Source organism: Ranitomeya imitator, chromosome 5 (assembly GCF_032444005.1).
Source record: "Ranitomeya imitator isolate aRanImi1 chromosome 5, aRanImi1.pri, whole genome shotgun sequence".
Lineage (NCBI taxonomy): Eukaryota > Metazoa > Chordata > Amphibia > Anura > Dendrobatidae > Ranitomeya > Ranitomeya imitator.
In genome coordinates, this window is record NC_091286.1 from 161,936,891 (window position 1) to 161,962,137 (window position 25,247).

General features: G+C 45.0%; 1 protein-coding gene across 2 annotated transcripts in view; it reads right to left on the reverse strand.

The window, feature by feature from the left end:
- LOC138681618 (dihydroxyacetone phosphate acyltransferase-like) overlaps nt 1-25,247 on the reverse strand; it is a 258,128-nt gene that overhangs the window by 72,781 nt on the left and 160,100 nt on the right. For both annotated transcript variants that reach the window (XM_069769275.1, XM_069769276.1), the window contains exons 11-12: nt 23,402-23,481; nt 14,164-14,301 (exon numbers count right to left, since the gene is read on the reverse strand). In XM_069769275.1, coding sequence (XP_069625376.1) covers nt 14,164-14,301; nt 23,402-23,481 — 218 coding nt within the window. The remainder of the gene's footprint in view (nt 1-14,163; nt 14,302-23,401; nt 23,482-25,247) is intronic.

The following is a 25,247-nucleotide window of genomic DNA, read 5'->3' on the forward strand; positions in this document are numbered from 1 at the left end:
GTCAGCAGAGTTTCCACGTCTCAGAGCTTGTCCTATGTTTTTGGTAAATGTCAGGTCACCTTGTGTGCTCTGAACTTCAAGGTCCATTGTGGTTCTGAATTACCTGTTCATAACAGTACTGGAGGCCCAAAGTACTAATGCTTCTCGATAGAGGGAAAAGAGAAGTTCTGAGACCATTTTTTTTTCTTTGCACTGTGTTCTGTCTTTCTTTTCCCCTTTACATCAGGGTGGTTCAGAACACAGGTGTGGACATGGATATTCAGGGTCTGTCCTCTTTGATGGATAATCTCACTATAAGAGTACAGAACATTCAAGATTTAGTGGTTCAGAAACCTATGTTAGAACCTAAAATTCCTATTCCTGAGTTATTTTCTGGAGAGAGAGCTAAGTTTTTGAATTTTAAAAATAATTGTAAACTGTTTCTGGCTTTGAAACCCCGCTCCTCTGGTGACCCAGTTCAACAAGTTAAAATCATTATTTCTTTTTTACGTGGCGACCCTCAAGACTGGGCATTTTCCCTTGCGCCAGGAGATCCTGCATTATGTAATATTGATGTGTTTTTTCTGGCGCTCGGATTGCTGTACGACGAACCTAATTCAGTGGATCAGGCAGAGAAAAATTTGCTGGCTCTGTGTCAGGGTCAGGATGAGATAGAGATTTATTGTCAGAAGTTTAAAAAGTGATCCGTGCTCACTCAATGGAATGAATGTGCGCTGGCAGCTATTTTCAGAAAGGGTCTCTCTGAAGCCCTTAAGGATGTCATGGTGGGATTTCCTATGCCTGCTGGTCTGAATGAGTCTATGTCTTTGGCCATTCAGATCGGTCGACGTTTGCGCGAGCGTAAATCTGTGCACCATTTGGCGGTATTATCTGAGCATAAACCTGAGCCTATGCAGTGCGATAGGACTTTGATCAGAGCTGAAAGGCAAGAACACAGACGTCAGAATGGGCTGTGTTTCTACTGTGGTGATTCCATTCATGCTATCTCCGATTGTCCTAAGCGCACTAAGCGGTTCGCTAGGTCTGCCACCATTGGTACGGTACAGTCGAAATTTCTTTTGTCCGTTACTTTGATCTGCTCTTTGTCTTCCTATTCTGTCATGGCATTTGTGGATTCAGGCGCTGCCCTGAATTTGATGGACTTGGAGTATGCTAGGCGCTGTGGGTTTGTCTTTGAGCCCTTGCAGTGTCCTATTCCATTGAGAGGAATTGATGCTACGCCTTTGGCCAAGAATAAGCCTCAGTATTGGACCCAGCTGACCATGTGCATGGCTCCTGCGCACCAGGAGGATATTCGCTTTCTGGTGTTGCATAATCTGCATGATGTGGTCGTGTTGGGGTTGCCATGGCTACAAGTCCATAACCCAGTATTAGATTGGAAATCAATGTCTGTGTCCAGCTGGGGTTGTCAGGGGGTACATGGTGATGTTCCATTTCTGTCTATCTCATCATCCACCCCTTCTAAGGTCCCAGAGTTCTTGTCTGATTACCGGGATGTATTCGATGAGACCAAGTCCAATGCCCTACCTCCGCATAGGGATTGTGATTGTGCTATCGATTTGATTCCTGGTAGTAAGTTTCCTAAGGGTCGACTGTTTAATTTATCTGTACCTGAGCACGCCGCTATGCGGAGTTACGTGAAGGAGTCTTTGGAGAAGGGTCATATTCGCCCATCATCGTCACCATTGGGAGCGGGTTTCTTTTTTTTGGCCAAGAAGGATGGTTCGCTGAGACCTTGTATTGATTACCGCCTTCTAAATAAAATTACGGTCAAATTTCAGTACCCCTTGCCGCTGCTGTCTGATTTGTTTGCTCGGATTAAGGGGGCTAGTTGGTTCACCAAGATAGATCTTCGTGGTGCGTATAATCTTGTGCGTATCAAACGGGGCGATGAATGGAAAACAGCATTTAATACGCCCGAAGGCCATTTTGAGTACCTGGTTATGCCATTCGGACTTTCTAATGCTTTATCAGTGTTTCAGTCCTTTATGCATGACATCTTCCGAGAGTACCTGGATAAATTCCTGATTGTATACTTGGATGATATTTTGGTCTTCTCGGATGATTGGGAGTCTCATGTGAATCAGGTCAGAATGGTGTTCCAGGTCCTGCGTGCTAATTCTTTGTTTGTGAAGGGGTCAAAGTGTCTCTTTGGTGTTCAAAAGATTTCAATTTTGGGGTTCATTTTTTCTCCTTCTACTATCGAGATGGACCCTGTTAAAGTTCAGGCCATTTATGATTGGACTCAGCCAACATCTCTGAAGAGTCTGCAGAAGTTCCTGGGCTTTGCTAATTTTTATCGTCGCTTCATCGCTAATTTTTCTAGCATTGCTAAACCGTTGACTGATTTGACCAAGAAGGGTGCTGATGTGGTCAATTGGTCTTCTGCTGCTGTGGAAGCTTTTCAGGAGTTGAAGCGTCGTTTTTCTTCTGCCCCTGTGTTGTGCCAACCAGATGTTTCGCTTCCGTTCCAGGTCGAGGTTGATGCTTCCGAAATTGGAGCAGGGGCTGTTTTGTCGCAGAGAAGTTCTGATTGCTCGGTGATGAAACCATGCGCCTTCTTTTCCAGGAAATTTTCACCTGCTGAGCGAAATTATGATGTTGGCAATCGAGAGTTGCTAGCCATGAAGTGGGCATTCGAGGAGTGGCGTCATTGGCTTGAAGGAGCTAAGCATCGCGTGGTGGTCTTGACTGATCACAAAAACTTGACTTATCTCGAGTCTGCCAAACGGTTGAATCCTAGACAGGCTCGTTGGTCGCTGTTTTTCTCCCGTTTTGACTTTGTGGTTTCGTACCTTCCGGGCTCTAAAAATGTGAAGGCGGATGCCCTGTCTAGGAGTTTTGTGCCCGATTCTCTGGGTTTGTCTGAGCCGGCGGGTATTCTCAAAGAGGGGGTAATTTTGTCTGCCATCTCCCCTGATTTGCGGCGGGTGCTGCAAAAATTTCAGGCTAATAGACCTGACCGTTGCCCAGCGGAGAAACTGTTTGTCCCTGATAGGCGGACGAATAACGTTATCTCTGAGGTTCATTGTTCGGTGTTGGCTGGTCATCCTGGAATCTTTGGTACCAGAGATTTGGTGGCTAGATCCTTTTGGTGGCCGTCTCTGTCGCGGGATGTGCGTTCTTTTGTGCAGTCCTGTGGGATTTGTGCTTGGGCTAAGCCCTGCTGTTCTCGTGCCAGTGGGTTGCTTTTGCCCTTGCCGGTCCCGAAGAGGCCTTGGACACATATCTCTATGGATTTTATTTCGGATCTCCCCGTCTCTCAAAGAATGTCGGTCATTTGGGTGGTTTGTGATCGCTTCTCTAAGATGGTCCATTTGGTGCCCTTGTCTAAATTGCCTTCCTCCTCTGATTTGGTGCCATTGTTTTTTCAGCATGTGGTTCGTTTGCATGGCATTCCAGAGAACATCGTTTCTGACAGAGGTTCCCAGTTTGTTTCGAGGTTTTGGCGAGCCTTTTGTGCTAGGATGGGCATTGATTTGTCTTTTTCCTCGGCTTTCCATCCTCAGACAAATGGCCAGACTGAACGAACCAATCAGACCTTGGAGACATATCTGAGATGTTTTGTTTCTGCTGATCAGGATGATTGGGTGTCCTTTTTGCCTTTGGCTGAGTTCGCCCTTAATAATCGGGCCAGCTCGGCTACTTTGGTTTCGCCGTTTTTCTGCAATTCTGGGTTCCACCCTCGTTTCTCTTCAGGGCAGGTTGAGTCTTCGGACTGTCCTGGTGTGGATACTGTGGTGGATAGGTTGCAGCAGATTTAGACTCATGTAGTGGACAATCTGACTTTGTCCCAGGAGAAGGCTCAACGTTTCGCTAACCGCAGGCGCTGTGTGGGTCCCCGACTTCGTGTTGGGGATTTGGTTTGGTTGTCATCTCGTTATATTCCTATGAAGGTTTCCTCTCCTAAATTTAAGCCTCGTTTCATTGGTCCATATAGGATTTCTGAGGTTCTTAATCCTGTGTCTTTTCGTTTGACTCTTCCGGCTTCTTTTTCCATCCATAACGTGTTCCATAGGTCATTGTTGCGGAGATATGTGGCACCTGTGGTTCCATCTATTGATCCTCCTGCTCCGGTTTTGGTTGAAGGGGAATTGGAGTATATTGTGGAGAAGATTTTGGATTCTCGTGTTTCGAGACGGAAACTCCAGTATCTGGTTAAGTGGAAAGGTTATGGTCAGGAAGATAATTCCTGGGTCTTTGCCTCTGATGTCCATGCTGCCGATCTGGCTTGTGCCTTTCATGTGGCTCATCCTGGTCGGCCTGGGGGCTCTGGTGAGGGTTCGGTGACCCCTCCTCAAGGGGGGGGTACTGTTGTGAATTCTGTGGCCAAGCTACCTCCTGTGGTCGTGAGTGGTACTGCGGCTGGTTCTGTCTATAAGCTTCCTTTGGTGGATGAGAGTGGTACTGTGGCTTCTGAGTTTCCTTTCTCAGGTGATGAGGTTAAGTCGTTAGGTGCTGCTCTATTTAACTCCACCTGGTGCTTTGATCCTGGCCTCCAGTCAATGTTCTAGTATTGGTCTTGCTTCCTCCTGGATCGTTCCTGTGGCCTCTCTATCCTGCATAAGCTAAGTTCTGCTTGTGTTATTTTTGTTTGCTATATTTTCTGTCCAGCTTGCTATATTGGTTTTTTCTTGCTTGCTGGAAGCTCTGAGACGCAGAGGGAGCACCTCCGTACCGTTAGTCGGTGCGGAGGGTCTTTTTGCCCCTCTGCGTGGTTGTTTGTAGGTTTTTGTGTTGACCGCAAAGCTATCTTTCCTATCCTCGGTCTATTCAGTAAGTCGGGCCTCACTTTGCTAAATCTATTTCATCTCTGTGTTTGTATTTCATCTTTACTCACAGTTATTATATGTGGGGGGCTGCCTTTTCCTTTGGGGAATTTCTCTGAGGCAAGGTAGGCTTATTTTTCTATCTTCAGGGCTAGTTAGTTTCTCAGCTGTGCCGAGTTGCATAGGGAGCGTTAGGCGCAATCCACGGCTACCTCTAGTGTGGTGTGTTAGGATTAGGGATTGCAGTCAGCAGAGTTTCCACGTCTCAGAGCTTGTCCTATGTTTTTGGTAAATGTCAGGTCACCTTGTGTGCTCTGAACTTCAAGGTCCACTGTGGTTCTGAATTACCTGTTCATAACAGCAGCCATACCACTAGAAACCACAAGAGGGAGCCCAAGAGCAGAACTCACAAAAGTGCCACTTACAACCACCGGAGGGAGCCCAAGAGCGGAATTCACAACAGTCAGGAGTCAAAGAAGATCAAAACCAGGAGTATCATGAGAAGTACCGAATCTGGAGACAAATGCGAAAACGGGGAAAAGACCAGATCAAACACAAACACGCAAACAGGAATAAGTAATACACACAGGTACTCATGGGGTCAGCTGCTCAGCCGAGATCGGATGTATAACTGACAATGGGCACAGCACAGGGGCGAATAAAAATAGCTCTCCCCAACCCAAAGAAAGGCCACATAAATTAACCCTAGAAGTCCTGCCAAAGAAATCCGGAACAAACCATGACAGTACCCCCCTCTAAACGGGGGGGCCACTGGACCCCCAGGCTTCTCAGGATGCCTGGCATGAAATGCCTGGACAAGACAGTCAGCATGTACAGAATGGGCCGGGACCCATGACCCCCTCTAGTGTACCAAATACTGAAAAGTACAGCACGCTCACTGGGAATCTTCGATGCATCACACCACAGACTCCATGTGACCCTCCACCAATACCAGGGGAACAGTGGACAAAAAACTCTCCTCAACAGTTCCCAAGGGTTTAACAAAGCTGGGAGACGCAACCTACAGGCCGCCGGGTTAATAATTTCCACAACCTCATATGGACCAATGAATTTCAGACCCAACTTGGCAGAGGGAACTTTTAGCCTTATATTACGAGTAGACAACAACACCTTCTCTTCAACCTGGAACGTAGGACCCGTCACCCTTTTCTTCTCAGCAAAAAACTTGTATGTCCCCTGAGCCTTGGAGATGTTATGACGAACCTCAGCCCACAGGACCTTCAAACGCTGCACAGTACTATCAGTCCCCGGACAACCAGAGTCCAAGCGTGAAAACTCCCCAAAATGTGGATTAAACCCATAGTTAACAAGGAAGGGGGACATACCAGTGGACTGACTCACATGACTGCTGAAAGCAAACTCAACCAAAGGCAAAACATCACACTAATCATCCTGCCTGGTAGAGGCCAAACACCGCAGAATTTTCTCCAGGGACTGATTAGTGCGTTCGGTCTGACCATTACTCTCAGGGTGATAGGCAGAAAAGGACAATGTAATGCCCAATTTTTTACAAAGTGCCCTCCACAAACTGTACACCTCTGTCAGACATCACAATCATTGACACAACATGCAGATGGACCACATATTGCACAAACAGCCTGGACAAGGTTTCTGCTGAAGGCAACGCAGATATGGGTACAAATTGGGCTTGTTTAGAAAATCTGTCCACCACCACCCACACAACGGTGTTGCACCTGGAAGAAGAGAGATTGGTGATAAAATTCATGGACAGATGAGTCAATGGTCTATCAGGAACTGCTAGAGGCACCAATTCCCTGGCCGGCCAGCTGGCTATGAGAGCTCTTAAAACGGGCACAAACCCGACATGCTGACACAATTTTTTTTAAATCAGTAACCAGTGAGGGCCACCAAAAAACCCTTGTCACGGCCTCCCGGGTGGCTGAAATCCCGGGATGGGCACTTAACATGGACTCATGAAACTCCCGAAGGAGCCTAAGATGAAATTGCTCCAGGATAAAATCTCCCAACCGGCTTGGAACTGGGGGCAAGAGACTGGGCCTCAAAAATCTCTCTCTCCAACTCAGATGAGATATCGGCCACAACCACCACAGGTTGAAGAATAGAGGGTGGAGGTTCGGGAGGGGACACTGGATCAAAGCTACGGGATAATGCATCATCCTTAACATTTTTTGATCCCGGGCGAGAAGTAATGGAGCATTGAAGCCGAGAAAAAAAAGCAATCACAAAAAAAGCAATCACCGGACCTGCCTGGGGGTCAATCTTTTGGCAGACTCGACATAAGATAGGTTTTTATGATCAGTGACCTCAGTAAGAGGATGAAACGCCCCCTCCAAAAAATGCCTCCATTCTTCAAAAGCCAACTTGACCACAAGAAGTTCTTTATTGCCCACATCATAATTTCTCTCTGATGAAGAGAACTTTTAGGAAAAGAAGGCACACGCTTTGAGGTTAGTCAGAGTGGCGGGGCCCTGAGACAACACTGCTCCCACCCCAACTTCGGAAGCGTCAACCTCCACCACAAAGGGTTCAGACGGATTCGGTTGAACCAATACTGGGGCGATCATGAAACACTTTTTCAATGCCAAAAATGATTCTATGGCAGACGTTGACCAGTTCTTTACATCCGCACCCTTTAACGTGATATCAGTAAGAGGCTTAACTACCTGCAAGAAACCCTTAATGAACTTTCGATAGTAGATTGCAAACACCAAGCATTGCAAACCCTTCCAGTCACAGGGTTGAACCCAATCACTAATAGCCTGCACCTTCTTGGGATCCATGCAAAACCCCTAAATGGAAACAATCAAACCCAAAAATGATAACTCTTGTACAAAAAATGAACATTTTTCCAATTTTGCAAAAAGTTGGTTTTCCCTGAGTCTCTGATGGACAGTGCGCAAATGTTGTAAATGGGTTTGACTGACAGGGGAGTAAATCAAGATGTCATCAAGGTAAATAACCACAAAGCGACCGATCAGATCAGCAAATGCAACATTTGTAAAATTTTGAAAAATGGCCGCAGCGTTTCTTAGCTGGAGGGCATAACCAGATTGGCAAAAAAAAACTTCTGATGTGAGAAATGCCATCTTCCACTCGTCTCCCTCTCGAACACTTATCAAATTATAGGCTCCCCGCAAATCCAACTTAGAAAACAATTTGGCCCCAGACAATTGGTTACACAAGTCAGGAATGAGAGGGAGCGGGTACGTGTTTCTCACAGTGATTTTGTTGAGTTCCTGAAAGTCAAGGCAAGGACGCAAACCACCATCTTTTTTCTTTACAAAGGAAAAGCCAGCTGCCACAGGAGAAACAGAAGGGCGGATATGCCCCTTACGGAGACTCTCGGCAATATACTCCTTCATCGCCAGCTGCTCAGGAACAGACAGATTAAACAAACGAGCCTTGGGTACTTTGGCCCCAGGAATTAAATCGATGGCACAATCAAAAGACCGATGTGGCGGTAGAACCTCAGCCTCGCTTTCAGAGAACACATCTTCGAAGTCGTTCAGGTACTCCGGAATACGTTCCAGACAGACAGACGACACAGATACAGACTTCAAGGACTTAGATAATGACAGAGATTTACAACATTGGTTAACACAGTTAGATCCCCATTTAACAATTTCCCCAGTAACCCAGTAATAACAGGGTTATGATGCTGTAACCAAGGATTTCCCAATACCAACCCCACAGGCAAATTGTCCAGCACAAAACAACTTATGTTTTCAACATGAGCAGGGCCCACCTTGAGTAAGAAGACCTCCAAAACATAGAGGATCCCCTTCTTGGTGAGAGGAGATGAATCAATGGCCACAATTTTAACCGGAGTCTCAAGCCTAACTGTCCCTATCTAACATTGAGTCACCAGGCAAGAGACAATCAAGTTGATGGTAGAGCCACAATCGATGAAAGCCGTGGTAAGGGATAACCCACCGTCTACCTTTCGCTCCACCTGGAGTAGAACCTTAGAAAATTAGGAAAATTATACCTGAGAGTCTGGGTAACTTCCTCAACCTTTACCCATACCTAGTTGTTTCCCGACGGCTTGGCGGATGAAGGGCAAGAACAGTCCTTTTACCAGTGTCTTGGAGATCCACAGTAAAAACACAGCTGATTTTCCTTGTGACGCCTCCTCTCCTTCTCTTTGAATGAGATAGCTCCCACCTCCATGGGTTCAGTAGCCGATAATGTACCACTTTTGCTGGGATAAAGCGGGGTTTCCAGCTGCATCACCCTCCTAGCATGGATCCTACGGTCCATGCGGACAGCCTGTATCATTGCATCCTCAAGGGAGTCTGGTGGAGATGCAAAAACCCATCCACTGACATTCTTTCTGGAGCCGTGGGAGAGAAAGAGAAAGCCCAAGCCTGCGGGCCCTCCCTTAATAAAGAAAATATGACCCCCACCCTTTGACGGGGTCGCAGTGAAAAAAACAATTTACACCCCTCTCTGAAAGCTCAAAACTTCTTTTTGTCCCCCGAGAAGGTGTCAGGTAATTTTACTGGTGGTTCGGGTGTAATAAGGCAAACATCATTGGCACTTTCACCCCGAGCCCCAGAGGAAAAAGCACCATGCACAGCCCCAGCAACCTCCCTCTGAACTTGCTGCTGGGATTGGGCCAGGGCTCCCAGCTTAGCTGACAATTTTTGCATTATCTGGGTCAGATTGCTAACCTGCTGTGAGAGAGCACGCAGAGGATCCATAACCACACACTAATGCCACAGGAAAGCCCCACACAAAAAAAGAGGGAAAACTTTAACAGTCAGTTATAATGTAACGGACACCATAACACAATTACCCCCTGGATCGGTACGAGTGTCCAGGGATGTGCTGGGAAAGCCGGGAACTCCTGCTGTGACATGAGATGCTGTTGTGAGCACTCCTGCAGGTGAACAGGACCTGCAGCACGTGACCACCGTGGGAGTGGTTGGAGATGGGGCTAGGTCCTGAACTCCCAGGGATGATGACAGGAGCCGGGGAAACCAAGAGAAGTGTCAGGCGAGCCGAAGTCAGACCAGAGGAGAGCGCGGTACCCAAGGTGAGAGACTAATAGCATGGTAAGAGACAAGCCAGGGTCAGAAGCCAGAGAGAGGCACGAAGTACCATGACCTGGTATTGGTAAGGCAATTTTTTTTCTGTGATTTTTTTTAATTAGGCCGGAGCCACACTAACGTAAAATACGGGCAAGTGCTATACAAGAAAACATCGCATAGCATGGGACCAGTGTTAATCTATGGGGCAGTTCACATCACTGTATTTTTTCTGAGGCGTATTTGACGTGCGTGAAAAATCACAGCATGATGTGATTGTATGCGTATATCGTCCGAGACTCGCCAATGCAAGCCTATGGGTGCGAGAAAAACTCAGAAATCACACGGACCACCCTGTCTAGCTTGCAACAAATACGCACACATTTTCCTCATTTCAGCCCACTGAGTCATTAAATTCAATGGGGAAACCAGTCAGAAATGTAAAGCCATACGAATGCCATATGGATACAAAGGTGCGAGAAAATCGCATCATCGCATTGCAAATGCATTACACATGGATGACCATACGGAGAACACTTGTGCGACTCTCGGCATGGAGACTCGGACGGATTTTTCATACGTTAAGTGTGACTCCAGCCTTAATGTCCTTCTGTGAGCAGTTTTTGAATTCAGAGCTTGGACAAGGGTGCAGTGGGGACGGGATGCCTCAGCTTGTCTAATTCATGAGCTGTAGTGTTCTCCTATCTCAGAAATCTCACTCCAGTACCTGACTAGAGTAAGATTTCTAGCATGGAGCACAAAGGTGAATGCCATGCAAAGCTCCACATTCATCAAGAGGCATGCACCTTGATGAATCAGGAGCTACTGACTCCAGCACACCCCCTTATCAAGACCACTATGAACTACATTGGTTTTGATGAATCAGGCTCATATAAATTAATTGTTCCAAGAGGTCAAGTAGCAAATTACAGTGAGAGACCTTTAATACTTATCAGTAACCATACAGCCCTAAACAGCTGTTCACCTAATTCAATTCTCTCCTTCGTCCGCCAGCACCTCTTCCCTCTCCTCTCAGCTGAAGACTTTGTCTCATTCTTCAAGCAGAAGACTGACATCAGAGAAAGCTTTGGCCTGTAGTCCCCACAGCTCCTCCTCATAACTACTCCACCCTCCTCCTCCAAAACCAGCTTTTCTGCCATTACAGAACGTAAACTTTCCTCTCTACTCTCCAAATCACATGTCACCACCTGTGCACTTGATCTGATCCTGTCCCACTTCATCCCAATCCTTACCACAGTCTTCATCCCAACCCTGTGAAAAGCAAAGGAGTGCCGGCACTCACATGTTGAAAAGTAGCTGTTTTAATGCAATCAAGGCAAATCCATTCATCCCAACCCTAAGCCATGCTTTCAACCTGTCACTAAAGCATGAGAAGACACCAGTTGTTAAACATGCATTGATCATACCCATCCTCAAAAAGCCCTCCCTTGACCGATGGGTCTGTGTCTAGCTATCAGCCCATATCACTTCTCCCTATGTCTCAAAACTACAGGAACAGCATGTCCATATTGAACTGTCCTCTCATCTCTCCTCCTGCTCCCTCTTTGACAGGTTACAATTTGGCTTCCAACTGCATCATTTAACCAAAACTGCCCTAACTAAAGTCACCAATGACCTACTAACCTCCAGAGCCAAGCAACACTATTCTGTCCTCCTCCTGGATGTGTCCTCTGCCATAGACACAGTGGACCATTCCCTCTTACTACTGATTCTCTAATCTCTTGGCATCACAAACTTGGCCATATCTTGGATCTCTTCATACCTAACAGACTGGGCATTCAGCATCTCCCATTCACACACAACCTCCTCTTTGGTGACCCCAAAGGTTAAGTTCTATGACCTCTGCTTTTCTCCATCTACAACTTCGACCAGGCACAGTTCATAGACTTTTACAAAATAATCATTTATGGTATGGTGCCATAAGAGAAAAAGAAGTGAAGAGGGAAATACAATTAAAATAGTGAATTTTTATTGATAAATAATTAAAAATAGGGTAATAATAAAAATAGACATAAAGGGGACCTCCAATCATAGGGGGAGGTTAGCCAGTATTAATAAATACATATGGATAATTTTGACTGCAGCATAGTCATTAATAGATATACAAATACATAACGTGCACAGTTAAAAAACGCTACAAAAAGGGAAAACAGGTTAATTAGGATCAAAGTGTCAAGGATTTCTAGGCTCCCTTAGGAAAAAGGCCAGTAGGTATGTATCTAGCAATGTAAATACCTTGCTATTTAATGCTGGGAAGTGATTGCAACACTAAACAATACTGCCTTCACCAAGGGAGGGAGTGGAAAAGACACAGTCCAAAAGAAGGAGGTATAGTTCATATGGTAGAATTCATATAGCATGTTACCTGCTATTGAAGCTGGAATAAAGAGCAGGAAATCTGTGCACGAAATGTAATTAATTGGCAAAGCTCCCCCACCACCCGACGAGCGCCGTTTCGCAGTTGCTTCTTCCAAATGGCATGGACAGGTTGCAAAGATGTACAAATGCATTTTATATGGTGCTAAGGAAGGCAGAAGCTGGTGCAAGATGCCGGAAGTGTACAGTCTAGAGGACCCGTATCAGCGTGCGCGTGCAGGGCCGTCCCCCCATGCCAATGGGACTTCCGGAATCGCGTCTGTGACACGCTGACATGACATGTTTACAAATGTGTTTGCATATGTAACTCACCTGCAGTGAAGTGTGCAATGCTCGAATTTGCCTGAAATAGGCTGGGCAAGCACTTCAGCAAGCTGGAAAGACCCCAAGGCTAATGTCATCTGCAGGTAATTTGACCTTTGAAATGGTGTATCACTTGTGTGTGTCGGTGGAGTATAAACGGAGCAAGTGTGCAACTGAATACGCAGTGCATGTTTACAAATGTGTTTGCATATGTGACTCACCTGCAGTGAAGTGTGCAATCCTCCAATGTGCCTGAAATCGGCTGGGCAAAGAATTCGGCAAGCTGGAAAGCCCCCAAGGCAAATGTTAGGATTTGTTTGTGATGTCTGTAAGCAGCTTTGTGGTAGTGTGCTTTGGGGTAGTGTAGTGCCACCTGCAGGTCATTTTTTCTTACTGCAGGTTTATGAAAATTAATGTTTAAACTGTATTTTGTGATCACATCGTGGATGTGTGGTTTGTTTGGCTATTTTCTTGCTGAATGGGGGCAAGTTTAACTTTCAAATGGTGTATCATTTGTGCAGTATGTACAGAGATACAAAGTAATCACCGAAAAAGAGTGTTTAGAAATAATATAGAAGAATTGTACTATTATGTTAAACTGCTCAGCCTGAAGTCTAAGTTCACACAATGAGTATATGGGGCGTTTGCAGATTTTTGCAACTATTATGCAAATTAAGTTACTTTTTCTATTTTCATTGCCCTTTTGAGTATGTTTTTATTGTGCTTTTTTTCGAAAGCGTTTTTTGTCTTTTTGGTACATTATATTTTAAATAAAGCTGCCTTGTTTTATATACTTCCTGACACTTGGCTTTGATTAAAAAAAAAACTTTACTGATAAAGTCATGTGCAGACCTGCTGTTTTTTTTAGCACTTTTAGGGCTTGTTTTCACTTGCGAGGAACACGTCCGTGTCTCGCATGTGGAAATGAAGCTCTAGTGCCGGCACTCCGGAGCGGAGCGTGCGGCTGCATGTGTTGCTATGCAGCCGCACGCTCCGCTCCACAGTGCGGCGCCAGAGCTTCGTTTCCACATGCGAGACACGGACGTGTTCCTCGCAAGTGAAAACAAGCCCTAACGCTGCAGAAACGCACTGAAAACACATACTCATTTTTTTGCCTGCAAATTTTCTCATCTCATTCTAGTCTATGGAAAAAAATCCTAAAATATAACAATAATTACCACAAGAGAAATTGACATGTTGTGGATTTCAAAGATGCATTGCAGGTCAGTTTATGCTCCGGTAACAAAAAGCACAGTGGGCATGAGATCTCTTTAAATCCCATCCACTTTGCTGGAATTGTAAAACGCTGATTTTTTTTGCACAATGAAAATAAACAGTGTCAAAAATTAATTGTGGGAATTTAGCCTGCAATTAAGGAGGTTGGCATGCATACATGCATGCGCTCAATGCTGCCCCTAAGAGATGAGTGTTGGCTGTCAGTCCATTCCATACATGGACACCAGACAAAAACCCACTGGATGTGGTTATTAGTCCCAGCTACTAAAGGGGGAGATTAAATATTTATCCTTTTTCAGTAATGGTAACCATTTGGAAAGGATCCAAAAACATTTCAATGCTTTTGCTTGATATGTCATATGGAGAAGGCAAGGTAGTATGCGTACAATGTACATATAAATATTGTAGTTCATGCGATTTTATACCTGGTATCCTTCGATTGTTGAATACAACATTCCATATAAAAACTGACACACACTGTCATTCTCGTTCACAAAAAGGTCATAAGGTGTCCTGCTGATAACATTGAACTTGGACAGAAGAAGGCAACCCTCTTCAAAATCCTGTCAGGAAAAAAAAAGTTATATATTTCTACAGGAAAAAAAGAATCATATGTGATGAAATCAAGAACATTTTCCTTTGTTTAAGTTTGGATATTATTTTTTAAGATTTAAAGGCGTTAACCTTTAGCTTAACCCATTAAAAGAAATCACACTGGAAACGGTTTGCACCTTTAGGTCGGTGTCACACTTGCAACTACAATGTGAGAAACTCACGTGAGTCTCTCACCTCAATAACCGGCACTGCCGCTGGCACTCAGGACCGGAGAGTGCGGCTGCATGTATTTCTATGCAGCTGAACGCTCTGGTCCAAACCGCCGGCGGCAATGACGGGTATTGAGGCGAGAGACATTCCAGTTGCAAGTGTGACACTGGCCTTAAGAAGGTAAAGTACAGTATGGTCTAAGAATATTAGAGGATTTTGTAAATGCCTTGTGTACACTTGTATTAGTTTATGAGATGAGAAAAGAGATGTGCAGTTTACAGACTTCGTTTTTAAACTGGCACTCTCGGCCAAGACGTCTATGCTGCTCCATAGGTTGGCAGGATGATGTTACAGGAACTAGGTAGTGACAGAGGGTACCAAGAGATACTGGTTTCAGAATGCCGGCCACAGTGGTGAAGCTCGGTCGCATCCAGGGACCGAACAGAGGTCAGAACTGGGTATCGCACATCTTTATGCTAATCTGGATCAGTTGATGCTCTAATTTGGATTCTTTATCATGTTGATTACTTCATCTCCTCTGAAAGGTGTCCCTTAATGCAGACTATGTCTCATAGGGTGCCTTTGGCTTTGCAGAGAGGGCAGACTCTAATCACAATGCTCTTGCGTCTATGTAATGGTAACTGTTGTGAATTCTGTGGCTGAGTTCACTTCTGTGGTCACAAGTGGTATTGCAGTCTCTGGGCTTCCTCCCTCAGGTGTTTTGGTGAGCTCGTTGGCTGCCTTGCTATTTAGCTCCACCTGAGTCTGTCTTCCTTGCTCCTTGTCAATGTTCCAGTGTTGGATCTGAGCTACTGCATCTTTCCTTGGGCCTGCTGCTCTGCTAGATAAGTGCTTCTAGTTTGTTTTTTGTTTTTTTCTGTCCAGCTTGCTATTGTCTTTTGCTGGAAGCTCTGAGAAGCAGAGGGGTGCACCGCCGTGCTGTTAGTTCGGCACGGTGGGTCTTTTTGCCCCTTTGCGTGGTTTTCGTTTTAGGGTTTTTTGTAGACTGCATAGTTCTCTTTGCTATCCTCGCTCTGTCTAGAATATCGGGCCTCACTTTGCTGAATCTATTTCATTCCTACGTTTGTCTTTTCATCTTGCTAACAGTCATTATATGTGGGGGGCTGCCTATTCCTTTGGGGTATTTCTCTGAGGTAAGTCAGGCTTGTATTTCTATCTTCAGGCTAGTCAGCTCCTCAGGCAGTGCCGAGTTGCATAGGTAGTTGTTAGGCGCAATCCACTGCTGCTTATAGTTGTGTGAGGATAGATCAGGTACTGCAGTCTACAGAGATTCCACGTCTCAGAGCTCGTCCTATTGTTTTTGGTTATTGCCAGATCTCTGTATGTGCGCTGATTACTGCACGCTGTGTTGCCTGATTGCCAGCCATAACAGTACAAGGAGCCACACCAATGATTCCCAATAGAGGGAAAAAAGAAATCCTGACATCATTTTTTTTTCTTAGCTCTGTCTTCAGTCTTTTTTTTCCCCTAGACATTAGAGTGCTTCAGGACACAGCTGTGGACATGGATATTCAGGCTCTGTGCTCCTCAATGGATAATCTCGTTGTAAATGTACAAAAGATTCAAGATACTATTGATCAGAAATCGATGCTAGAACCAAGAATTCCGATTCCTGATTTGTTTTTTGGTGACAGAACTAAGTTCCTGAGCTTCAGAAATAATTGTAAGCTATTTTTGGCCTTGAAACCTCATTCTTCTGGTAATCCTATTCAACAGGTTTTGATTATTATTTCTTTTTTGCGCGGCGACCCACAGGACTGGGCGTTTTCTCTTGCACCAGGAGATTCTGCATTGAGTAATGTTGATGCATTTTTCCTGGCGCTCGGATTGCTTTACGATGAGCCTAATTCAGTGGATCAGGCTGAGAAAAATCTGCTGGCTTTATGCCAGGGTCAGGATGATGTAGAAGTATATTGTCAGAAATTTAGGAAATGGTCAGTACTCACTCTGTGGAATGAATCTGCACTAGCGGCTTTGTTCAGAAAGGGTCTCTCTGAAGCTCTTAAGGATGTAATGGTGGGATTTCCTATGCCTGCTGGTTTGAATGAGTCTATGTCCTTGGCCATTCAGATCGGTCGTCGCTTGCGCGAGCGTAAATCTGTGCACCATCTGGCGGTACTGCCTGAGAGTAAACCTGAGCCTATGCAGTGCGACAGGACTATGACTAAAGTAGAACGGCAAGAACACAGACGTCTGAACAGACTGTGTTTCTATTGTGGTGATTCTACTCATGCTATTTCTAATTGTCCTAAACGCACTAGGCGGTTCGATAGCTCTGCCGTTATTGGTACTGTACAGTCCAAATTCCTTTTGTCCATTACCTTAATGTGCTCTTTGTCATCGTATTCTGTCATGGCGTTTGTGGATTCAGGCGCTGCCCTGAATCTGATGGATTTGGATTATGCTAAACGTTGTGGATTTTTCTTGGAGCCTTTGCGGTGTCCTATTCCGTTGAGAGGAATTGATGCTACACCTTTGGCCAAGAATAAGCCTCAGTACTGGGCCCAGCTGACCATGTGCATGGCTCCTGCACATCAGGAAGTTATTCGCTTTCTGGTACTGCATAATTTGCATGATGTGGTCGTGTTGGGGTTGCCATGGCTACAAACCCATAATCCAGTATTGGATTGGAACTCTATGTCGGTAACCAGCTGGGGTTGTCAGGGAGTACATGGTGATGTTCCATTTTTGTCTATTTCGTCATCCATTCCTTCTGACATCCCAGAGTTCTTGTCGGACTTTCAGGATGTATTTGAAGAGTCCAAGTCTGATGCCCTACCTCCGCATAGGAATTGTGATTGTGCTATCGATTTGATTCCTGGTAGTAAATTCCCTAAGGGTCGTTTATTTAATTTGTCCGTACCTGAACACACCGCTATGCGCAGTTATGTGAAGGAGTCCCTGGAGAAGGGACATATTCGCCCATCGTCGTCACCATTGGGAGCAGGGTTCTTTTTTGTAGCCAAGAAGGATGGTTCGCTAAGACCGTGTATTGATTACCGCCTTCTTAATAAGATCACTGTTAAGTTTCAGTATCCCTTGCCATTGATTTCTGACTTGTTTGCTCGGATTAAGGGGGCTAGTTGGTTTACTAAGATTGATCTTCGTGGTGCGTATAATCTGGTGAGAATCAGGCAGGGAGATGAATGGAAAACGGCATTTAATACGCCCGAGGGTCATTTTGAGTATCTGGTGATGCCGTTCGGACTTGCCAATGCTCCATCTGTTTTTCAGTCTTTTATGCATGACATTTTCCGTGAGTATCTGGATAAATTCTTGATTGTTTACTTGGATGACATTTTGATCTTCTCAGATGATTGGGAGTCTCATGTGAAGCAAGTCAGAATGGTTTTCCAGGTACTGCGTGCTAATTCCTTGTTCGTGAAGGGATCAAAGTGTCTCTTCGGTGTGCAGAAAGTTTCATTTTTGGGGTTCATCTTTTCCCCTTCTACTATCGAGATGGATCCGGTTAAGGTTCAGGCCATCCAGGATTGGACTCAGCCGACATCTCTAAAAAGTCTGCAGAAATTCCTGGGCTTTGCTAATTTTTATCGTCGCTTCATCTGTAATTTTTCTAGCATTGCCAGACCATTGACCGATTTGACCAAGAAGGGTGCTGATTTGGTTAATTGGTCTTCTGCTGCCGTGGAAGCTTTTCAGGAGTTGAAGCGTCGTTTTTGCTGTGCCCCTGTGTTGTGTCAACCTGATGTTTCTCTTCCGTTCCAGGTCGAGGTTGATGCTTCTGAGATTGGTGCAGGGGCGGTTTTGTCACAGAGAGGTTCTGGTTGCTCAGTGTTCAAACCATGTGCTTTCTTTTCCAGGAAATTTTCTGCTGCTGAGCGTAATTATGATGTGGGCAACCGAGAGTTGCTGGCCATGAAGTGGGCATTCGAGGAGTGGCGTCATTGGCTTGAGGGTGCTAAGCATCGCGTGGTGGTATTGACTGATCATAAGAACTTGACTTATCTCGAGTCTGCCAAGCGCTTGAATCCTAGACAGGCCCGTTGGTCGTTATTTTTTGCTCGTTTTGATTTTGTGATTTCATACCTTCAGGACTCTAAAAATGTGAAGGCGGATGCTCTGTCTAGGAGTTTTGTGCCCGACTCTCCGGGGTTATCTGAGCCGGCGAGTATCCTCAAGGAAGGAGTCATTGTGTCTGCCATCTCCCCTGATTTGCGGAGAGTGTTGCAGAAATTTCAGGCTAATAAACCAGATCGTTGTCCGGCCGAGAAACTGTTCGTCCCTGATAGGTGGACTAGTAAAGTTATCTCTGAACTTCATTGTTCGGTGCTGGCCGGTCATCCAGGAATCTTTGGTACCAGGGAGTTGGTTGCTAGATCCTTCTGGTGGCCATCTCTGTCACGGGATGTGCGTGCTTTTGTGCAGTCCTGTGGAATTTGTGCTAGGGCTAAGCCCTGCTGTTCACGTGCCAGTGGGTTGCTTTTGCCCTTGCCGGTCCCGAAGAGGCCTTGGACACATATTTCGATGGATTTCATTTCTGACCTTCCCGTTTCTCAAAAAATGTCGGTCATTTGGGTGGTCTGTGATCGCTTTTCTAAAATGGTCCATCTGGTGCCCTTGGTTAAATTGCCTTCCTCCTCTGATTTGGTGCCTTTGTTCTTCCAGCATGTGGTTCGTTTACATGGCATTCCTGAGAATATTGTTTCTGACAGAGGTTCCCAGTTTGTCTCGAGGTTCTGGCGAGCCTTTTGTGGTAGGATGGGCATTGACCTATCTTTCTCCTCGGCCTTCCATCCTCAGACTAATGGCCAGACCGAACGAACCAATCAGACCTTGGAAACATATCTGAGATGTTTTGTTTCCGCTGACCAGGATGATTGGGTGTCATTTTTGCCGTTGGCTGAGTTCGCCCTTAATAATCGGGCCAGCTCGGCTACCTTGGTCTCTCCATTTTTCTGCAATTCTGGGTTCCATCCTCGTTTCTCTTCAGGACAGGTTGAGTCTTCGGACTGTCCTGGTGTGGATTCTGTGGTGGACAGGTTGCAGCAGATCTGGACTCAGGTAGTGGACAATTTGACCTTGTCCCAGGAGAAGGCTCAGCTTTTCGCTAATCGCAGACGCCGTGTGGGACCCCGACTTCGTGTTGGGGATTTGGTTTGGTTATCTTCTCGTCATATTCCTATGAAGGTTTCCTCTCCTAAATTTAAACCTCGTTTTATTGGTCCGTATAGGATTTCTGAGATTCTCAATCCGGTGTCTTTTCGTCTGACCCTCCCAGACTCCTTTTCCATACATAATGTATTCCATAGGTCGTTGTTGAGGAGATACGTGGCACCTATGGTTCCATCTGTGGAGCCTCCTGCCCCTGTTTTGGTGGAGGGGGAATTGGAGTATATTGTGGAGAAGATTTTGGATTCTCGTGTCTCTAGACGGAAACTCCAGTATCTGGTCAAATGGAAGGGTTATGCTCAGGAAGATAATTCCTGGGTTTTTGCCTCTGATGTCCATGCCCCAGATCTTGTTCGTGCCTTTCATGTGGCTCATCCTGGTCGGCCTGGGGGTTCTGGTGAGGGTTCGGTGACCCCTCCTCAAGGGGGGGGTACTGTTGTGAATTCTGTGGCTGAGTTCACTTCTGTGGTCACAAGTGGTATTGCAGTCTCTGGGCTTCCTCCCTCAGGTGTTTTGGTGAGCTCGTTGGCTGCCTTGCTATTTAGCTCCACCTGAGTCTGTCTTCCTTGCTCCTTGTCAATGTTCCAGTGTTGGATCTGAGCTACTGCATCTTTCCTTGGGCCTGCTGCTCTGCTAGATAAGTGCTTCTAGTTTGTTTTTTGTTTTTTTCTGTCCAGCTTGCTATTGTCTTTTGCTGGAAGCTCTGAGAAGCAGAGGGGTGCACCGCCGTGCTGTTAGTTCGGCACGGTGGGTCTTTTTGCCCCTTTGCGTGGTTTTCGTTTTAGGGTTTTTTGTAGACTGCATAGTTCTCTTTGCTATCCTCGCTCTGTCTAGAATATCGGGCCTCACTTTGCTGAATCTATTTCATTCCTACGTTTGTCTTTTCATCTTGCTAACAGTCATTATATGTGGGGGGCTGCCTATTCCTTTGGGGTATTTCTCTGAGGTAAGTCAGGCTTGTATTTCTATCTTCAGGCTAGTCAGCTCCTCAGGCAGTGCCGAGTTGCATAGGTAGTTGTTAGGCGCAATCCACTGCTGCTTATAGTTGTGTGAGGATAGATCAGGTACTGCAGTCTACAGAGATTCCACGTCTCAGAGCTCGTCCTATTGTTTTTGGTTATTGCCAGATCTCTGTATGTGCGCTGATTACTGCACGCTGTGTTGCCTGATTGCCAGCCATAACAGGTAACTAGTGATAGATCAGTGACTTAGCACTGGTCTCAGTGTGCATTAATTCCTTTGATTTAACACAACCCTGCTACAGTATCCTTCCCAATTACCTAGAGCTTGGTGTGTGCAGATCCGTACTTCTCTCTCAGCCCAACTCTGATCTGTTTGATCAGTGCAGGGCAGGAAAGAAAATACATTTAGAAACCTGCACATCACGAGATGCTGCATGGTCCTGATTAGTTACAGTGCTTTTCAGGTGATGTGATCAGCACTGAAAGGGACTTCAAAATGTAATAGTGTACACTCACTCCTTAATAAAATCAGTGTGTAGGGGTGTGTATGCTGTGCGTACAGCAGTGCTGTGTCTATACGTGCGCTGCACAGTGTCCATAATGGTGTGCTGTCAAACTGTATGTGTATAATAAACATGCTGCAGAAACACTAACCAGAGCTAGTAATAAGTACCTCCCAATTCTACCCAAGATCATGAAAAATAGTGGTATTGACCCTTCCATGCATGACCATAATAAATTAGTAGGGAATATGTTTTTTTTTCTATTTTCTACTGTCTAATCTGGGGTGTATTAAGGTTGTCCTATAGCCTGAACAGTATAGTATATCAATCTTAATTTCTTACTAACTGCACATAACTCCACTGCTTGCTAAATGGCTATAGGTAAAGAAGAATAGTAGAAAAGATGTAAAAACTTTTGACTCCTGTTGTACCTGAGAATGAAAATACACTGCTAAAAAAAATAAAGGGAACACTTAAACAACAGAATATAACTCCAAGTATATCAAACTGTCCACTTAGGAAGTAACACTGTTTGACAATCAATTTCACATGCTGTTGTGCAAATGGAATAGACAACAGATGGAAATTATTAGCAATTATCAAGACACATTAATAAAGGAGTGGTTCTGCATGTGGGGACCACAGACCACATCTCAGTACCAATGCTTTCTGGCTGATGTTTTGATCACTTTTGAATGTTGGTTGTGCTTTCACACTCGTGGTAGCATGAGACGGACTCTACAACCAACACAAGTGGATCAGGTAGTGCAGCTCATCCAGGATGGCACATCAATGCGAGCTGTGTCAAGAAGGTTTGCTGTGTCTGTCAGCGTAGTGTCCAGAGGCTGGAGGCGCTACCAGGAGACAGGCCAGTACACCAGGAGACGAGGAGGGGGCCGTAGGAGGGCAACAACCCAGCAGCAGGACTGCTACCTCAGCCTTTGTGCAAGGAGGAACAGGAGGAGCACTGAAGGAACCCTGCAAAATGACCTCCAGCAGGCCACAAATGTGCACGTGTCTGCAAAAATGGTAAGAAACCAACTCCATGAGGATGGTCTGAGTGCCCGACATCCACAGATAGGGGTTGTGCTCACAGCCCAATACCGGACGCTTGGCATTTGCCACAGAACACGAGGATTGGCAAATTCACCATTGGCGCCCTGTGCTCTTCACAGGTGAAAGCAGGTTCACACTGAGCACATGAGACAGATATGACAGAGTCTGGAGACGCCGTGGAGAGCGATCTGCTGCCTGCAACACCCTTCAGTATGACTGGTTTGGCAGTGGGTTAGTAATCGTGTGGGGTGTCATTTCTTTGGAGGGTCGCACAGCCCTCCACGTACTCGCCAGAGGTAGCCTGACTGCCATTAGGTACCGAGATGAGATCCTCAGACCCCATGTGAATCCATATGCTGGTGCCGTTGGCCCTGGGTTCCTTCTAATGCAGGACAATGCCAGACCTCATGTGGCTTGAGTGTGTCAGCAAGATGAAGGCATTGAAGCTATGGACTGGCCCGCCCATTCCCCAGACCGGAATCCGATTGAACACATTTGAGACATCATGTCTCGCACCATCCACCAACGTCACGTTGCACCACACACTGTCCAGGAGTTGCCGGATGCTTTAGTCCAAGTCTGGGAGGAGACCCCTCAGGAAACCATCCGCCGCCTCATCAGGAGCATGCCCAGGCATTGTAGGGAGGACATACACACTACTGAGCATCATTTCCTTGTCTTGAGGCATTTCCACTGAAGTTGGATCAGCCTGTAACTTAATTTTCCACTTAGATTTTGAGCATCATTCCAACTCCAGACGTCCGTGGGATATTAGTTGTGATTTACATTGATCATTTTTAGGTTTTATTGTTCTCAATACATTCCACTATGTAATGAATTAAGATTTACAACTGGAATATTTCATTCAGTGATATGTAGGATGTGGGATTTTCATTCCCTTTATTTTTTTGAGCAGTGTATATTTAAGTCCAACTAATAAAAGCATCTATTGTATGAAAACTGCACATTACTATTGTTTTAAGAATGAAATGAAGAATACATAGCATAAAAATGCTAAGCTCAAAGTGTGTACAAATGCAAAAGCAAACACATAGGGCTGTATTCACACTTTCTGAAGGGAAGAAAATTACTGCATTTTGAGACTACTAGAGGCTGTTCTGAATAAAGCATCTGACATAAGTGGTATAACATGTTATATACTGTAGTATGTAATATTTGTAAAACAGTTTTTTTCAGGTTCTTTGAGTTTTCTTTTCTGCCATTACCTGTTCTTCGGAGCCATGGAAAAGAATAAATTCTTTTGAAAAAAGATTCCTCAGGAAGCAAAATGATTGATATATATTATCTATAAAAGAAACCCAACACTGAAATTCTAAATGAACAAGTAGCACAAAACACAAATATTAGTACAAAAAATAGCAATATGCTTAACAGGAATAACCTCGCTAAGTCATCCATACGGGCATATAGGTCCTAGAAAGTTTAAGAAAATTATATCTTGATATCCGATGTCTTATTCCCGAGAAATCCACATGTTTTTTAACAGGTAAATTAGCTGTAACATTCTATGGGCCAGACATACAGTAGATCTCCCTGAGAATCTGCATCCAGAGATTATTTTAAATGAAAGGGGGAATTGCCAGTGTGAGACATGTGATGACTGACAGTCTGCTTTCTGATTTACATGCCTTACAATGGTAACACCCTCTTTCATTTAAAATAATCTCTGGAGGCAGATTCTCAGAGAGATCTATGTTCGGCCCATAGATTTTAACAGCTCATTTACATATTTAGCAAAATATGAATTTCTCTGGAATAAGACATTGGATTGCAGATATCTAAGGATCATTTTTTCAACTTCCTATAAACTACTCATATAGATGGCCTAGGACTGTTGATCCTACTGACAGATTCCCTTTAAGAACTTGTTCACAAGAGCATATAACTCGATTTTTTATCAGATGGCACTTGGACCATTGTTATACTATGGGGCAATTCATATCTGTGTTTCCTTCTGCAGATTAAATCAGTCTGCGGAAAACATTTCAGCATACCATGAGTGGCTTCGTAAATCAGAGCACGCACATCCATACAAGTATATGTGTGTGTAAAACATTGGACTGCTCTAAGATCCCAATCTCAGTGCAGTCCGATTTACGCAGGCACAGACAATGGAGAAGATGGAGAAGTTAAAGGGACTCTGTCACCTGCAATTTGGAGGGAACAATCTTCAGCCCTAGGGGCGGGGTTTTCGGGTGTTTGATTCACCCTTTCCTTACCCGCTGGCTGCATGCTGGCTGCAATATTGGATTGAAGTTCATTCTCTGTCCTCCGTAGTACATGCCTGCACAAGGCAATCTTGCCTTGCGCAGGCGTGTACTATGGAGGACAGAGAATGAACTTCAATCCAATATTGCAGCCAGCGGGTAAGGAAAGGGTGAATCAAACACCCGAAAACCCCGCCCCTATGGCTGAAGATTGTTCTCTCCAAATTCAGGTCACAGAGTCCCTTTAACTTCTCAGTCTTCTCCGCAGCTGTGATTCGATACTCTCATCCAAAGAAAATCATATCACAGTAAAATGACACTCGGCTCAAAGTCTAATCACAGTTTGAGTCGAGTGACATTTACATAATCGATCCAATTCTCTTTTATGAGAGAATCAATGCTTACGTGAGCAAGCTGTTAGTGGAATAGGGATCAGCTTGTTCTAGTTGTGAATGAACATGTGATAGCCGGATCAGTTTGGTTTTACCTTTTAATATTGGGAAATAAAACTGTGATTTCCCTTTCTATCTTTGCAAACAGTGCAGTAAGTTGCAGGCAATATTACAGGAATTGACAAGAAAGCAACTTTATAAACATCTGAAAAAGTGAGTGAGCGAACTTGCAACTGTCTCGCTCTAAGATGTTTTGCCTTCTTAAACCTATAAAATAAATAATTTAAAAAATATAACATGCCCCCCCCCCCTATTTTAATAACCAGTCAAGGTAAAGCAGGCAGCTGTGGGCTTAAATTATCAGGCTGGGAAGGACCCAATAACCATTGACATCCCAGCTTATTAATATCAGCTCACAGCTGTCTGCCTTTCCTTTGCTCATTATAAAAAAT